Below are 18,001 nucleotides of genomic sequence, written 5' to 3' on the forward strand. Positions count from 1 at the left end.
TGGGTAAACCCAGAAGAGATTGTGATTTTGAAAAGCGATATTTTCACGACCACTAACATCACACGTCAACTTACTTGTTTAGTGTGGAGGGCAAGGAGTCATTGTGCAGACCAGTCTGGTCTGAAGATGGGACCCCCATCCCTGCTGCCATCTGGATGATCTGATTAGTGCCTGAAAAAAAATTTACTCAGAAATTAGGAACATGGTCAGATGAAAACATGCGTGTATTTGAAAAAGGGCTGACGAGGAATGTTCATGTTTCTCATCCACAGTACCTAGTACGTTCATATTTCGCAGCTGCTGGTGCCCCTGTGTGTTCTGTTGAGGAGGACCCTGGTTCTGAGCAGAGGATTGGTTGCCATAAGGGAGACCCAGAGCGGCATAGGCCCTTTGCATGGAGCTGGGGTCAATATGTGTGGTTGCGCTGTTGTTGGTCGGGGCACTGGGTTGACTGGCCCCAACTGTGCCTATTGCATTCTGTAGGCTGGCACCAGGGGAACCTAGCATGGCTTCGGTGTGACAAAGAATCATGATCATCAGGTAATACTTTTTATTCTTGGACTAAAATATTGATGTATAGCTTATTCACAGCGCCCGATGAGCATATCACCACCCCTCCCTGTGTTGCTGGCTGACAGGCAGCACGCTGCCTCGGTGGGGGATTTAAATCCGTCATCGGCTCTTTGTACCAATCACAGAGGAAGCCGGTCTCAAAGTCCCACCCACCCACTAAGATGAAAGAGCAAAGCCACTCCCCCTGGGTGTCCCTTTACAGACGGGCCTCCTGCCTCGGTTCCAACCCTCACCCTCAGCTCTATGCAACCTGCAGGTGGCACCCTCTTATATGTTCACATAAACTTGAGGCTAAAACTCAAGACTTCCAACCCCAGGCATTAAGCATACAGTGTCTTCAGTTCTTATATATTTTAGTACTTAAATGTCCACAATTACAAACACTCACGCTGTTGGTTTCTCTTATCACTCGCGTTCTTCAGAGGCAGGCAGACGGGACAGTCATGCCGCATGCAGTTCTTCCAATGGGAGATGATCTGTCTGGATGATGCACAGTGGGCCACTATGGGAGGACAGATTGAAAAGAAAGAGACACAAGCATTGAATGATTGAATGTCATTGGCAAATATCCATCCATCCATTTTCCGTACCGCTTATTCCTCATTAGGGTCGCGGGGGGTGCTGGAGCTTATCTCAGCTGTCTTCGGGCACGAGGCGGGGGACACCCTGAATTGGTTGCCAGCCAATCGCAGGGCACACAAAGACGTACAACAGTCACTCTCACACACACCTAGGGACAATTTGGAGTGGTCAATCTGCCTGCCATATATATTTTTGGAGTGTGGGAGGAAACCGGAGGACCTGGAGAAAACCCACGCGGGCCCGGGGAGAACATGCAAACTCCACACAGGGAGGCCGGACCGGCTCCCTCTGCACTGTGAAGCCGGTGTGCTAACCACTTTAACTACCGGGCCGCCTTTGGCAAATATCAACATCTTTAAAAGAACCCCCCAATCCTCCAAAATGCAGATTTTGCTTTCTGTGGTAGGACTTGTACACCCCATACATTTATAGGAGATCAAAATTCAGCCTACTTTAAAAACTATAGGACAGAATTCTATGATGCTATGACCTTAAATAAATCAATAAAACTCACCCTGGCAAGACTTGCCCGCCTGGCAGTGGGTCATGTGGTTGAGGACATTCTTCATGGTACGACAGTGGGGGAGAGCGCAGGCCCTCACCTCCCCTTTGGCCTGCTCCTGCCGCTGGCACTTGTGCGCATGGAGCAGCAGTACCAGCTGCTGCTGAATAAGTTTGCGCTTCTCAGGCTCGGCCGTCGGACCGGTTGACACGCTGCCGGGGCTGGGCACCATCCCCACAGGTGCAACGTGCTGCTGCATCTGGACCACGACAGTGCAATGTGACCAATCCAAATAATTAAACTTAATCAAATACTTGCATCATTAAATAAGTTAACGAACGGGACAGGTTTACCATGTGGGGCACATTTCCAGCTCCCTTTGGCTCCGAAACGAACTGAGGCAGATTGTTGGAAAGGGCTGTCTTGTTCTGAAGTTGTTGGGCATTAACACCCGTCGGCCCCATCTGCTGGACCCCTGTTTGACTGTATTGTTGGCCAAACGGAGCTCCTGACATCCCCATCTAGAAGAGCCAGAGAGCACAGCCAGAGAGCACAAAGACTGGTCAGAACATCTGCAACAAGTACAGGTAACATCCGATTTACGACCGGCGCAAGTTACAAAGACCCGTACTTACGACCACGACCGTCAGACCTTTTTTTTTTTTAATTCTACGGCTGCCACCACTACAGCCAGCAATGCTATTGAACGCCGCAGCGTGTTTGCGATGCATTTGGTAGAATAAAGACTCAAGATGGTCCTTCTTGTTTAGATCTGTCACGTTGAGTGGGAGGGAGGGGGGGGGGGTGACCCGACTCGCATACTACGCCCATGGAGAAAAGCAACTCACAAACGGTGGTGCAGAAACCGAACAATCCCGAACGATAATACTACTGACGGGATGTAGGGGAAGGGGGGGATAGGGTCGGCCCGAGCACCGAAGATATCGAAAGTCCAGGGTAATACAAAGTACAAATACAAGTTGACAGCATCCCGTTTTCGTGTCCTGATGTAGGAGGTGGTGGAAGCGAGGAGGCGCGGCCCCACCCTAGCTGTCAATCCGAACGTGACAATATCGAACAAGTAGGATGTTTATTTGCGCATTGCACAAAATGATAAAAAAATAAGTTTCTTAAACGCGTACGACAATTTTCTCCAGCCTGACAGCATCTCACTCGCAGAGCAATATGGGGGGTGGGGTGTCCACCGACACTGGGGCGTCAGTGGGTGTCGGTGTCGGTGGGTGTCGCTTGAGCGAGTGGGATCGCCGCGACGCAAACACCACATCGGGCTCACGGTCGGCGCCGCCTCTGAGTCAGTTCGTTCTGCTTCGTGGCGAGGTGGCGGGTTGGGCGAGTCGGCGTTGCAGACGGCCCCTGGGTCGGGCCGCACGTCGGCGCGTGGTACAGCCGGGAAGAGGGTAACTGATAGAACTTTTTTTGGTTCGGCCTCCGCTGAGTCCGAGCGTGTGTTGGGTGACCTCTTCTGGATTCTCCGTTAACAGGGAGAGCAATTTTTCAACAGCTTGCATGCGTGGAAAGCCGTGCGTATATGGGTCGTCAGAAAGCGTGTGCTTTCTGACGACCCTAATAAAGATCGATAATACGAAATATAAAATGATTAAAATGACACTAAAAGTTATACGATTTATAAATGAACTGTCAACATTTTGGTATATAATAGTATTCAATAGAAAATGTTGCTTAAAAACAACAGATTGACATTGTATACTATCCTGTCGTATAAACCTCGCATCAGCCATTTTGAATGCATTTCGACTTACGGCCATTTGACTTATGGCCGTTTTGTCGGAACGGAACCTGGCCGCACAATGAAGATTACACAATTTTCTACTATCAAAATTTCTAAGCCTTAAAACTACACAAAATATACCTTATTTTATGTGTAATAAATGTACTATGGTATCATAATTAAAGAAATCAACTGTACAGTATACTAAAGTCATTTTATTTACCTTTGTGATGGTCGTTGGTGGCTTGATGGAATAGAGTGGCCGGTTTCATCAGCATTAAAATCTCGATGAGGTACATAGCCTTCTTCTTTCACCATCTTGCGATAATTTTACCTAGTTCCTCATCAATTGTGTTCTGTTTAGCTGGGTTGATAGCTTTTTGCATCAAGTGTACAGATGACTTGTGCAGGTTATTTGTGGAGCCTGATTGATGGGATATTTTAACCGTGCAGTCTACACTCTGCCTTTGAACTATCAATGTTAAAACAAGTCCAAATGTCACTGTTTTCTATCCATTTGCTCACTCTCTCTGTCGTCTGCCTGTCTCTTTAATGTTTAAACTGCCTACCCTCACTGCTGCGTTCTTGACCAATCACGTGGCTTTAACCGAAGAGTGGGGGCGGGAAATCGAGGACAAATAAAGTCGGCTGCTATTTTGTTTTTGGAGAACAGAACTTTATGATTGGAGGCAGGGAATAGATGACAAAAAAATTCCTTGGGAGGAGAACGGGCTCGTTGCGAACGACACATCACTCATTGTGGCAGCTCAGTGTGTATCCCTAAAAATAGTACGAATGCCAAGGTAAATTTTCATAAATTTAACGTTTGTAAAAGAAAAGTTCGTAAGACAAGTGGTTCGTAAACCGAGGTATCACTGTACCTTGTTAACGTCACAATTTCAAAGCCCATATAGCAGTTTTTTTCTAGTCCTCAGTGTTAGTATGTGCAGTGAGTGAGCCCCAAGACTTGACTTTTAATTGAGTTATATATTCACACCTTAAAATTGGCAAACGTAAATGTTAATTGTCCAAGCATCCTTATAACTGTCACTTTCCCACAGAAAACACATTTTAAAATAGGGACTGCAATAATTAATAAGATAATTCTGAAAAGATTGACTTGTGACAAGCCTAAAAATGTTCTAAGAGTAGCTGGAAGAGGAGATGATACTTCTAAAAAGAAATCACATTGAGGAAAGCATCACTCATCGTTGTTTGACAAATTTTCATTCAGTCATCCATTCATTCATTCATTTTCCAACCAGCTTTATCATCACTAGGAAGGTGCTGGAGCCTATGCCAGCCATTTTCAGGCAGGAGGCGGGGGACACCCTGAACCGGTTGCTAGCCAATCACAGGGCACACAGAGACAAACCAGAACAAAATGGAAATTTGGGGAAAAAAAACGTAATGTATCTTAATCTTAATGTAGAAGACAGCGGAAAACCTAAATTATTTAATTCACCTATGCAAACACAACCTTATGATTTAATTTTCAAAAATATTGGTCTCATGTTTGAATGTGAAGTGGACGAATTTTAAATACCAATTGCTATTGGAAACGTCAGAATTAACTAGAAACTAAGAGGAACTACCCGAGATGACAGAAATCTGCTGTGTTAAACCTTCTATGTTCGTGCCGTTCATGAAGAACAGCAAGCCATTGATTTTACAGGGAATGGGAAAAAGGGGGCTAGACATAGTTACTGCTCTGATTCATTGCCCAAACATAATTAAGTCCTTTGATGGCTTTCAGTATCCGTCTGTTGCGTTCCTTTGGCCTGGTGGCCCGCTGTAAGTGTTACTCAGTAGAACAAGGCGGCCCTACCCATTGAAGACAGATGTGGGAGGGGACACACTGAGCTGTGACAACTAAGCGAAGCGCGGAGCTGCAGCCTGCCCCTCCCCGTCCAAAGCCAGAGCAGCAAAGCAAATTTTCACCACAAAAAAGGCAGGTGCAAACCTCTCACTAGATGGGTTGTTAACTCATTCACTGCCAGATGATGTGCAAAAATGTGACCACTCCAGTGTCAGGGTTTTTGTCATTTTCACTCAAATTGTAGAACCCACAGAATATTGAGTTTTAGGACTACAAAAACATTCAATACAGTGTTAGAAACCTTCAACTCTCTTCTTTCATCAGAAAAATAGAGTTAATTCCCAAGTTATATTGGTCTGGAGTTATCTGAGCTTGAAATGGGCGTGGCTGTACAAGATACAATGCAATGCATACATACTGTTTTATACAGCGCTTTAATAGTTGAAGCTGGAACAAAGCGCTAACATGGGAAAAAAGAAAATTTTTGCCCCCTTGTGGAAGGGAAAAAAACATTGCCAGAGGTCTGACCAGTGCTTTCTCGGCACCTCCCGCAACAAAAACTAAAACTCGAACAGATTTGGGAATGGCGCTCCATGTCACACTTTTCAATTCCTGAATTTGGGAACGGCAGCGAATGAGTTAATAATAATAACAATAACAATCAAAATCATGAATGGATTTTCTTTTCTCATCTCAAGCCAGTGTTGGAAATCATGAACACATATTTCCACTCACCTTATTCACGTGTCCAGCTTGCTGAACATTCAATGAGTTGGGTCCGCTCAATTGCGGCCCTCCTTGGGTGAGTGTCTCTGCCAACACGCTGCCTCCTGGCGCCCCAAGCATACCTTGGCTCTGGTACTGCATGCCAGGTCTTCCGCGGCCTGCTGGTCCCAGAGCCCCATTCATCACCTGTCCAACCGGGCCCAAGAGCCTGTGTCCCTGTCCACTGTTCAAGAGGGCCTGATTGAAGCTCACGCCTCCATTGCCATGCAACGTCCCAACGGCTACTTTCTGGCCCTGCAGAGACTGATGATTTGGAGAGCCCTGGCCAATTGGGCTTTTTCCCAGCACGACTCCAAGCTGGCCTCCCACGATGCCTGCCTGCTCGGGACTAGCAGAGTTGAGAGAACTTCCCAAGATGGAGGAGCTACCGGGTCGGAGGAGCTCAGACAGCTGCTTGTGTTTGGCGGCGGCGTCTGGGACAATGGAATTGAGACCCGGTCCTCCTGCGCTGCCAACATTTGAGGACATTCCCATATGAGACAAGTCGCCATTGGGGATGAGCTCATCTGGAAGGTCATTTTCCAGGTCAAACAGGGACACGAGGTCTAAAGAGGACAGAAAGGAGAATGAGCAAACCTCGGGCAGTAGGTGCGAAGTTGACCCACACATATTTAACTTGACCAACAACAATACCGTATATTGTATTGTAATTTTAAAACTTAAAGTCTTGAGACAAATATGAGCCCCAAAATGTCTTGATTGATTGAAATGATTACCCTACCAACATGTGGTGTATCTTTTCCCCCACACGTTAAATATCTCCTTTCACACTGAGCAAGTGCCAGGCGGTGGCTTGGAGCAAAAGTCAAAATTACCGCAGTTTGTTGGATTTGTTTTCCTGCAAAATTGCCCAGATCATCTGATGCCAGACGAACACCATGTCTAGAGGGAAGACTCCTCTTACCATCAACGCCTGGGGCACTCACCACATCTTCCATGTGCAAACATTCAATCATTATTTTACAGCAAGAAGCCAGCAAACTCTTTTCGCTTAGAGTTTTATAAATAGAAATGCACAGGTTTAATATTCATAATATTTGTCATTGTGTAGATTGGAGATGGCTTTTTGCGTGCATCAAGCAAAACAGAGCACCACAGAAAAGAATAATTTGGACATTGCATTGGTTTATAGATAAACCAAACAACATAAATTATTAGTATGTGGATTTTTGGCTCCAACTGTGAAAGGAGGTGTGAGATGTGATAAATATAGAATAGACGCAGGGCCCATTTAGAGCCCGTTTTGAGACAGTTCTGCCTCATGCAGATGAGACATTGTCCCTCTACATGTCCGACATGCACAGAGACACTGTGCTAGTCCACAAGTGCATAAAGTCTAGTGCAGCTATGGGCAAACTACGGCCCGCGGGCCACATACGGCCCGTTAGGCTTTTTAATCCGGCCCGCCGAACCTGCCCAAATTATAGTAAAAACAGCGTCTGAAACTCATGACAAAAAGTTAGCGGACAACAGGGCAGATAACTGAAAAGTTGCCTGCACCATTTTTCACAACTTGAAGCACAATGAGACAACGAATCACATTAAAAAACATTGTCACAAAGTATAACGTTTTCTTTTAAATCAAGAATGTACCTACTACAAATGCTACCTTGCATAATTTACGGTAAATGTGCATGGCTAGATTTTGCTGCAGTAGTCGATTGTCATTGTGGTGCACAATGCAACGTTTGGATTGCTTCCTACGAGCCACTCAGCCCCTTTCATGAGTCTCACGTACACTTTACAGTCACGGTTTAATGTAAATTTACGTTTTGTAGCGTCACATATGTTGTTAGCTTCTTTTGAATCTTTCTTCTGGGCTGAGGTTCTGTGCATCTATTTTGGAAAATTATATGCAATTGGACGACTTTATAACGCTTGCGAAAGTCCGGAAGAAAGAAGCAGGATTCTGATTGGCTGCCGTGCCGAGTATGCAAATTTCACTGCAGGTTGCCTATGTCTGTGTGCTCGGCGACGGTACACGTGTATTGTTTGCGCGTGAAGGCGAGGGCGTCAGTGAGGAGTTTGTTGAGAGCGCGGTCAGGACAAACCATCTATGATTTGACGGAATTCAACACAAGTAGGTATTATTGAGCTTGAATATTTCGTTGTGGAATATGTTTTGAATGTTGAAAGTGATTCAATTTTTCAATAAATGTTGATTTCTTTAACTTTGCCCCTTCAATGAAAACTTATTAAAAACAGACGCAATCTTGATGAATCACAGTGCATATGTTATTTTAATCTATTTCCATTTCCTCCTCCAAGTATCTGCGAAATAGTATGTAAACGCCATATTCCTTGAGACAAATTTATTAACTGATCAGGGATATTTTTCACATTTGAAAGACAGTTAATAAATTGGTTTCTTACTGTGTTATGAGGTTTGTACACACTACATTTAAAGGACAACCGGCACCATTTTTTCGTGTTTCCCACTGACATCAGAAAAACGTTTTATAGCATCTAAAATACCCAAATCAGGCAGGCTGATATTTTTAGTTAAATGAAAAACACCAATAAAAATGACTTCAAAATTAATCTGGAAATGGCCAGTTTCAGAAGGTCCCACCCCTTTGTTCGTGACGTCACGCCATGACGTCTTGCCTTGCTCGAGAATCAAAACAATGGCTTCAGATTCGGAGAAGATGTTTTCTTGTTACTCATCCAGTTATGAATATGATTCAAATAGTTCTGAAGAGGAAAGCATAAATGTTTGCAATTGATTCAAGGAGTCCTCCCATATCAATTCGAGCCGCCAATGACAGCAATGTCGCACCCAGAAAATGCAGAAGATTGCGCCCAAGCTCCGTTGGAAATGGGCTGATTTGTCAGCTGGGAATTTGTGTCAGCGAATATCAAATAGTTGTCTTGGTGCAACACACAACGATTCACCATGGCGTTATTTATGTGTTTTCCTTCTAATTTCGCCATCAACACGAAGTTTTCAGACCAAACAAAGTACCCAAAATGCATTGTGTGTCGCTTTCTCGGTCAGGGGCGGTCCAAACGTGACGTCACATGGGGATCGTCATCAACTCGAAAACAAGACTTAGTGAATATTCAGCGCAAGTCTTAGAACGTAAACTATAGCTATATGCTGTGGAATCTTTGTAAAATACGCTCAGTCAAAGTCATTTGAAGTGATTTTATAAATTATGGACATAACTTGTCGGGAGGCGTCGGTTGTCCTTTAATGCTTTAGGCTTAGTATTTCCGGCCCAAACACTCCCTCTAAATGCTCCTGGCCCGGCCCCTCTGTCAAATTTTAGAACCCAATGAGGCCCGCGAGTCAAAAAGTTTGCCCACCCCTGGTCTAGTGTCAGCTTTATTGGTAAACTTTCGGCTTTTCTTCAGAAAGTACCGTATTTTCCAGTGTGTTAGCAGTGTCTGAAGCAACGTCTGCCCATACGCCCGGGGCGTGCAACTTTTACGTCGGGCGTATGACTTACAGAACATCTTTGCCCGGGTGGCCGCTACCTTTTTCAAGAAAAATATATATATTTTTCAAATCAAACGTTTGCTTTATTCCGATTTCGAAATCTTCGTTGAGTTTGGAAATTTCTGACTTTCGGTTCATTTGGCAATTTGCATATTCGGCAGCCAATCAGAAGCCTGCATCGAATAACTTCATGCTTGCGGGTGCATTTGCATATCATTTTCCAAAGGAGACGCACAGAGAAGACAAGAAAAATGGATAAGTGGTTAGGAATCAAGCCAAAACCTCAGCCCCAAAAGAAAGACTCAAAAGAAGCTAACAAAATTTATGACGCTACAAAACGTAAACGTACATTACAAGCATCGTGGAAAGAGGAGTTCACATGGCTTGTAGCAGACGACGCAACGCAAACATTGCATTGTGCAACATGACGAAAAGTGTATGGACAAACGACAACTGGAGCTAAATCATGCACAAGGGATATTTATGATAAATTAAGCAAGGGAGCATTGGTGGTCGGTACATCAATTACTAAATTTAAAAGTGTTGTTCTGCTATATAGTCTGATTATCAATCCTTAATACTTTGCAACAATGTTTTCTTTTTGCAATTAGTCGTCATATTGTGTTTCAAGTTGTAAAAAATGGGGCTGGCAACTTTAAGGCTGGGCAGGCAACTTTTCAGAGTTGTCTGCCCGTTTTGTCATGAGTTTCAAACACTGGTATAAGGCCCACCCCAAAACTTTGATTTTCTTCAAAAGATGACCCCGCACCTAATACGTAATATTGAGCCACAACAAGTTTCTCATGTACTGTCAGCAGCCACCGACTCCATTTCCCCTCCCCTGTAGAAGTCGTGCGTAACCCAAACCCCTACTGTAGCACCTTATAATATGGTGTGCCTTATATTTGGAAAAATTAATATATTAAGTTTATATACTAAATATATTTATATATTAAATTTTTATATTTAAATGTATATATTAAATTTGGAAAACGGTTTTTCATTCATTGAAGGGTGCACATTATAGTCTGGTGCGCCTTATGTATGCAAAAAGTTTGAAAAGACACCATTCATTTGGGGTGTGCCTTACTGTATACTCCAGTGCGCTTTATACACCAGAACATACGGTACATCGCACAATCCTCAAGCTCTACCCCTGGTCGTGACAGTGTCAAAAGCCATTTGCGTGGTCCAACATTCATGGTTGCATCATACTACAATATATTACAATTAATCAAGGGAGCAAGTACTGTGTGTGACAAGGCCACACCCAGGTGGTTCCGAGCAGCCCCACATAGGCGACACCCCAAACGGCTTCATGTCAATTCTGCGGTTGTCAAGCAGGATATGGACAAGCACCAACTGCCGCTCCCCTGTATTAATTGCTATCCCTGAAAATTGAAAGACACGAGGTATGGCATTTTCAAAGTCTAGGTCCCATTTTGACAAACGCACGTCAAACATTTTCAAAACCCTCATGAACATTTTAAAATGCGGGAAATAATATGCTTATTTCGAGACATTTAATACGCAAACATGAACGGGGAATGTTATCCTGTCATGTTCATCAATTGTTATTCAAAAACCAAGTCTTTTTTGTGTTAAACATTCAAAGTCTCACAGGTGATGCAAGTTGTTTTTCAGGTTGGACAAGTGACACGGACCCTTAGGCTACTTTCTCATCGACTTTGTAGTTATTCTTAGCATTCAGTTGCTGAAAAGCTGTTGTCGCAATTCGTGGTACAGTGATACCTTGGCTTACGAACTTAATTGGTTCCCAGACAGAGTGTGTAAGGCAGGCATGGGCAAACTACGGCCCGCGGGCCACATACGGCCCGTTAGGCTTTTTAATCCGGCCCGCCGAACCTGCCCAAATTATAGTAAAAACAGTGTCTGAAACTCATGACAAAAAGTTAGCGGACAACAGGGCAGATAACTGAAAAGTTGCCTGCCCCATTTTTCACAACTTGAAGCACAATGAGACAACTAATCACATTAAAAAACATTGTCACAAAGTATAAAGTTTTTTTTAATCAAGAACGTACCTACTACAAATGCTACCTTGCTTAATTTACGGTAAATGTACATGGCTAGATTTTGCTGCAGTAGTCAATTGTCATTGTGGTGCACAATGCAACGTTTGCATTGCTTCCTACGAGCCACGAAGCCCCTTTCATAAGTCTCACGTACACTTTACAGTCACGGTTTAATGTAAATTTACGTTTTGTAGCGTCACATATGTTGTTAGCTTCTTTTGAATCTTTCTTCTGGGCTGAGGTTCTGTGCATCTATTTTGGAAAATGATATGCAATTGCACGACTTTATAACGCTTGCGAAAGTCCGGAAGAAAGCAGCAGGCTTCTGATTGGCTGCCGTGCCGAGTATGCAAATGTCACTGCAGGTACCCTATGTCTGTGTGCTCGGCGACGGTACACGTGTATTGTTTGCGCGTGAAGGCGAGGGCGTCAATGAGGAGTTTGTTGAGCGGGCGGTCAGGACAAACCATCTGTGATTTAGCGGAATTTAACACAAGTAGGTATTATTGAGCTTGAATATTTCGTTGTGGAATAATATGTTTTGAATGTTGAAAGTGATTCCATTTTTCAATAAATGTTGATTTCTTTAACTTTGCCCCTTCAATGAAAACCTATTAAAACAGACGCAATCTTGATGAATCACAGTGCATGTTATTTTAATCTATTTCCATTTCCTCCTCCAAGTATCTGCGAAATAGTATGTAAACGCCATATTCCTTGAGACAAATTTATTAACTAATCAGATATCTTTCACATTTGAAAGACAGTTAATAAATTGGGTTCTTACTGTGCTATGAGGTTTGTACATACTACATTTAAAGGACAACCGGCACCATTTTTTGTGTTTCCCACTGACATCAGAAAAACGTTTTATAGCATCTAAAATACCCAAATCAGGCAGGCTGATATTTTTAGTTAAATGAAAAACACCAATAAAAATGACTTCAAAATGAATCCAGAAATGGCCAGTTTCAGAAGGTCCCACCCCCTTGTTCGTGACGTCACGCCAAGACGTCTTGCCTTGCTCGAGAATCAAAACAATGGCTTCAGATTCGGAGAAGATGTTTTCTTGTTACTCATCCAGTTATGAATATGATTCAAATAGTTCTGAAGAGGAAAGCATAAATGTTTGCAATTGATTCAAGGAGTCCTCCCATATCAATTCGAGCCGTCAATGACAGCAATGTAGCACCCAGGAAATGCAGAAGATTGCGCCCAAGCTCCGTTGGAAATGGGCTGATTTGTCAGCTGGGAATTTGTGTCAGCGAATATCAAATAGTTGTCTTGGTGCAACACACAACAATTCACCATGGCGTTATGTGTTTTCCTTCTAATTTCGCCATCAACACGGATCAACACGAAGTTTTCAGACCAAACAAAGTACCCAAAATGCATTGTGTGTCGCTTTCTCGGTCAGGGGCGGTCCAAACGTGATGTCACATGGGGATCGTCATCAACTCGAAAACAAGACTTCGTGAATATTCAGCGCAAGTCTTAGAACGTAAACTATAGCTATATGCTGTGGAAGTCATTTGAAGTGATTTTATAAATTATGGACATAACTTGTCCGGAGGCGTCGGTTGTCCTTTAATGCCTTAGGTTTAGTATTTCCGGCCCAAACACTCCCTCCAAATGCTCCTGGCCCGGCCCCTCTGTCAAATTTTACAACCCAATGCGGCCCGCGAGTCAAAAAGTTTGCCCACCCCTGGTGTAAGGCGAACAGCGTGTATCCCAAAAATTAATTTCCCATAGGAAACCATTAAAATGAGAACAGGCCGTTCCCAGGTCCCCATAGAACAATTTTCTACTTTCTAATTTTCTAAGCCTTAAAAGGAAACCGACGTCACTTTTTTGTTTTTTAACTGACATCAGAAAAACGTTTTGTAGCATCTAAAATACCCAAAACATGCAGTATGATATTTCTAGTCAAATGAAAAACACCAATAAAAATGACTTAAAGTGTCCAAAATCTGCAAAAAATTGAGCTGCGAATTGGGCATTTTCAGAAAGTCCCGTCCCCAGTTTGTGACGTCACGCCAAGACGTCTTGCATTGCTGGAGAATAAAAACAATGGCTTCAGATAATATGATTTCTTGTTACACATCCAGTTATGAATATGATTCAAATAGTTCTGAAGAGGAAAGCATACATGTTTGCCATCAATTAAAGAAGTCCTTCCGCATCATTTTGAGGCATCTGGACTGCAATGTAACGTCCCACAAAAGAGGCAGAAAAATGGCGACCAGATCCTGTGAGGAATGTTTCCACAGGCTGATACATTCCTTGCGTGGAGCTTGGACTCCCTCTGCTGGTGGCTTTTGGATGTAACACAAGGGTTAAAAATAAACAGTACAGCAAAATACATTGACGTGATGGAAAGACGCTACAATGTGTCTTTTTTACGGTCAGGTGGCGGTCCTTTTCTGACGTCACGTGAGGACTCGTCACCAACTCAAAAACAAGACTTCCTGAATAATCAGCATGAGTCTTAAAACGTAAAATATAGCTATATGCGGTGGAGTCTTATTAAAATACACCCAGTAGAAGTCATTTGAAGCCATTTTACAAATTATGGACACAACTTGTCCGGAGACGTCGGTTGTCCTTTAAAACTACACAAAATATGCCTTATTTCATGTATAATAAATATGCTATGGTATTATAATTAAAGACAAACTGTACTGTATAATAAAGTTGTTTTATTTACCATTGTGATGGTCGTTGATGGCTTGATGGAATGGAGTGGCCGGTTTCATCAGCATTAAACACTTGATGAGGAACGTAGCCTTCTTCTTTCACCATGTTGAGGAATGATCCCTTGTCGGTGCTTTCTCTGTGATAATTTTACCTAGTTCCTTATCAATTGTGTTTTGTTTAGCTGGGTTGATAGCTTTTTGCATCAAGTGGCTTGTGCGCGTTATTTGTGGAGCCTGATCGATGGGATATTTTAACATTGCAGTCTACACTCTGCCTTAGAACTATCAAAGTTGAAACAAGTCCAACTTTCACTGTTTTCTATCAATTTGCACATTCTCTCTCTGTCGTCAACCTGCCTCTAAGGTTTATCGGCCTCACTCTCTCTCTGTCTGTAACCCTCACGCCCTCACTACTGCGTTCTTGACCAATCATGTGGCTTTAACCGAAGTCTGGGGGCGGGGAATAGAGGAAAAAAACCAGTCGGCTGCCATTTTGTTATTAGGAGAACGGGCTCGTTCGTGAACGACACATCACTCATTGCGGTGCTCTGTGTGTATCCCGAAAAAAGTTTGTATGCCAAGGTAAAATGTTCATAAATTAAACGTTCGTAAACCGAAACGTTCGTATGCCAAGGGGTTTGTAAACCGAGGTATCACTGTATTTGTTAAATGTGCTCACCCTGCGCATTGTCTCACATTGGGAAAATTTCGAGGTACGGTGTAGCCCTGCTAAATGAGAGCATTTGGGTTTTTACAGGATAAGGGCGAGTCACAATTTCGAGATGCTGGGTCCGAGAGGACAGTAATTTCATCTGTGCTGTATGTCATGCATATCAGCATATATGACAATAAAGCTGACTTTGACTTCAGTTTAGTAAAGTCTAGTTTAGTAGCTAAGAGACAGAGGAGGTCCACAACAAAATTCCAGCACACAGTCATTCTCACAAAGCAAAGAAAATTACATATGATACCTTTTTTACAAATATTACCATATAGACTTGAAAAAAAGGAAGAGTGTTGCATTACATTCAGGAAAGAGGTAAGACAAGCACTGGGTGGGCAAGAGGTCCTTCCAGATGACTGGCAAACTACAGCGAACATAATCAGAGAGGCAGGTCGGAAAGTACTTGGTGTATCAAGTGGAAGAAAGGTAGATAAGGAGACTTGGTGGTGGAATGGGGAGGTGCAGGAGTGTATACAGAGAAAGAGGTTAGCAAAGAAATGGGACACAGAGGACGGACAAGAGTAGACAGCAGTACAAGGAGATGCAGTGCACGTTAAAGTAAAGGTGGCAAAGGCCAAACAAGAGGCCTATGATGATTTGTATGCTAGGCTGGACAGCAAGGAAGGCAAGACTGATCTTTACGGGCTGGCGAGACAGAGAGACAAAGATGGTAAGGACCTGCAGCAGTTTAGGGTGATTAAGGATAGAGATGGCAATGTATTAACAGGTGTCAGTAGTGATATTGCAAGATGGAAAGAGTACTTTAAAGAATTGATGAATGAGGAAAATGAGAAGGAACAAAGAGTAGAAGATGTGACTGTTGTGGACCAAGAAGTAGCAAACATGAGCAAGGATGAAGTGAGGAAGGCGCTGAAGAGGATGAAGGGGAGAAAGGCAATCGGGCCTGATGATTTTCCAATCGAGGTATGGAAGCGTCTTGGAGGTGTTCCTGACTGGGTTATTCAACAAGATATGAGATGGTGAACAGATGCCTGAAGAATGGAGACGAAGTGTACTCGTGCACATTTTTAAGAACAAGGGAGATGTGCAGTTGTACTAACTACAGAGGAATAAAGTTGATGAGCCATACAATGAAACTATGGGAAAGAGTAGTTGAAGCTGGACTAAGAGCAGAAGTGAACATTTGTGAGCAGCAGTATGGCTTCATGCCAAAAAAAAGAGTACGGCAGATGCAGTGTTTGCTTTAAGAATGCTGATAGAGAAGTACAGAGAAGGTCAGAAGGAATTGCATTGTGTCTTTGGAGATCTGGAGAAACCGTATGACAGGGTGCCCAGAGAAGAGCTGTGGTATTGCATGAGGAAGTCTGGAGTGATAGAAAAGTATGTCAGAGCGGTAAAAGACATGTATCATGACTGTAAGACAGCTGTGAAGTGTGATGGAGGAATTCAAGGTGGAGGTGGTACTCCACCAGGGGTCAGCTCTAAGCCCCTTCTTATTTGCTATGTTGATGGACAGGCTGACAGACGAAGTCAGACAAGAATCTCCTTGGACCATGATGTTTGCAGATGACATTGTGGTGACACAGCTGGGGGAGAAACTAGAAATGTGGAGGTATGCCCAGGAAAGGAGAGGAATGAAGATCAGTCGCAGCAAGACGGAATATATGTGTGTGAATGAGAGGGATCCAAGGGCAAGAGTGATGCTACAGGGAGAAGAGATAAAGAAGGTGGAGGATTTTACGTACTTGGGGTCAACTGTCCAGAGCAAGAGAGTGTGGAAAAGAGGTGAAGAAGCGTCTCCAGGCAGGCTGGAGGAAAATGTCAGGTGTGATGTGTGATAGAAGGGTTTCAGCTAAAATAAAAGGAAAAGTGTATAAACGGTGCTGAAACAAGCCATGATGTTTGGACTGGAGATAGTGCCACTGAAGAAAAGACAGGAAGCAGAGCTGGAGGTAGCAGAGCTGAAGATGTTGAGGTTTTCTTTGGGAGTGACCAGGTTGGATAGGATCAGGAATGAGTACATTAGAGGGACAACTCATATGAGAGGCTTTGGAGAGAAAGTCAGAGAGGCCAGACTGAGATGGTTTGGACATGTCCAGAGGAGAGAGAGTGACTATATCGGGAGAAGGATGCTGAGCCTTGAACTGCATTGGCAGGAGACCTAGAGGTAGTTGTCAAAGAGGATATGAAGGTAGCTGGTGTGAGAGAAGAGGATGCAAAACAACAGGTTAGATCGAGGACACTGATTCGTTGTGGTGACCCCTGAAGGGAAAAGCCGAAAGGAAAAGAAGAAGAAGGCCATGTAGACTTGAGCAAAAGTTGGATTTTAAAGGACAACCGACGTCTCCGGACAAGTTGTGTCCATAATTTGTAAAATGGCTTAAAATGACTTCTACTGAGCGTATTTTAATAAGAATCCACCGCATATAGCTCGATTTTACGTTTTAAGACTTGCGCTGAACATTCGGGAAGTCTTGTTTTTAAGTTGGTGACGAGTCCGTACTAAACCTCCTGACCGTAAAAAAGACGCTTTGTCGCGTCCTTCCATCACGTCAATGTATTTTGCTGTACTGTTTGGTTTGAAAACCTTGTATTGCACCCAAAAGCCGCCAGAAGAGGGAGTCCAAGCTCCATGGAAGGAATTTATCAGCCTGTGGAAACGGGCTGATTCATTCCTCACAATAGCGGTGGCCATTTTTGGATGCGACATTCCCCCCCGCCCGTTTGCCTCAAAATGACAGGGAATAACTTCTTTAATCGATTACAAACATGTATGCTTTCCTCTTCAGAACTATTTGAATCATATTCATAACTGGATGTGTAACAAGAAAACATCTCCGAATCTGAAGCCATTGTTTTGATTCTCCAGCAATGCAAGACGTCTTGGCGTCACGTCACGAACTGGGGGCGGGACTTTCTGAAAATGCCCAATTCGCAGCTCAATTTTTTGCATATTTTTGACACTAAGTCATTTTTATTGTTGTTTTGTATTTGAATAAAAATATCATACTGTGTGTTTTGGGTATTTTAGATGCTATAAAACGTTTTTTCTGCTGTCAGTTAAGAAACAAAAAAGTGACGTCGGTTGTCCTTTAAGTTCATGTATTCTTCAGCATTCTTGTGATTCTTT

General features: G+C 43.4%; 1 protein-coding gene across 2 annotated transcripts in view; it reads right to left on the bottom strand.

The window, feature by feature from the left end:
- The window catches only part of crebbpb (CREB binding lysine acetyltransferase b), a 33,434-nt gene that overhangs the window by 12,731 nt on the left and 2,702 nt on the right, over positions 1-18,001 (bottom strand). Inside the window, exons 2-7 of one of the 2 annotated variants that reach the window (XM_089018176.1) lie at positions 5,962-6,557; positions 2,011-2,178; positions 1,670-1,916; positions 962-1,075; positions 276-509; positions 75-171 (exon numbers count right to left, since the gene is read on the bottom strand). In XM_089018176.1, the coding sequence (XP_088874302.1) occupies positions 75-171; positions 276-509; positions 962-1,075; positions 1,670-1,916; positions 2,011-2,178; positions 5,962-6,557 (1,456 nt within the window). Of the gene's footprint in view, positions 1-72; positions 172-275; positions 510-961; positions 1,076-1,669; positions 1,917-2,010; positions 2,179-5,961; positions 6,558-18,001 lie in introns of both variants that reach the window. The other variant, XM_089018175.1, reaches the window with a different exon arrangement.

The sequence above is a fragment of the Hippocampus bargibanti genome, linkage group LG17 (assembly GCF_051943395.1).
Source record: "Hippocampus bargibanti isolate YZ-2025 linkage group LG17, ASM5194339v1, whole genome shotgun sequence".
Taxonomy (NCBI): domain Eukaryota; kingdom Metazoa; phylum Chordata; class Actinopteri; order Syngnathiformes; family Syngnathidae; genus Hippocampus; species Hippocampus bargibanti.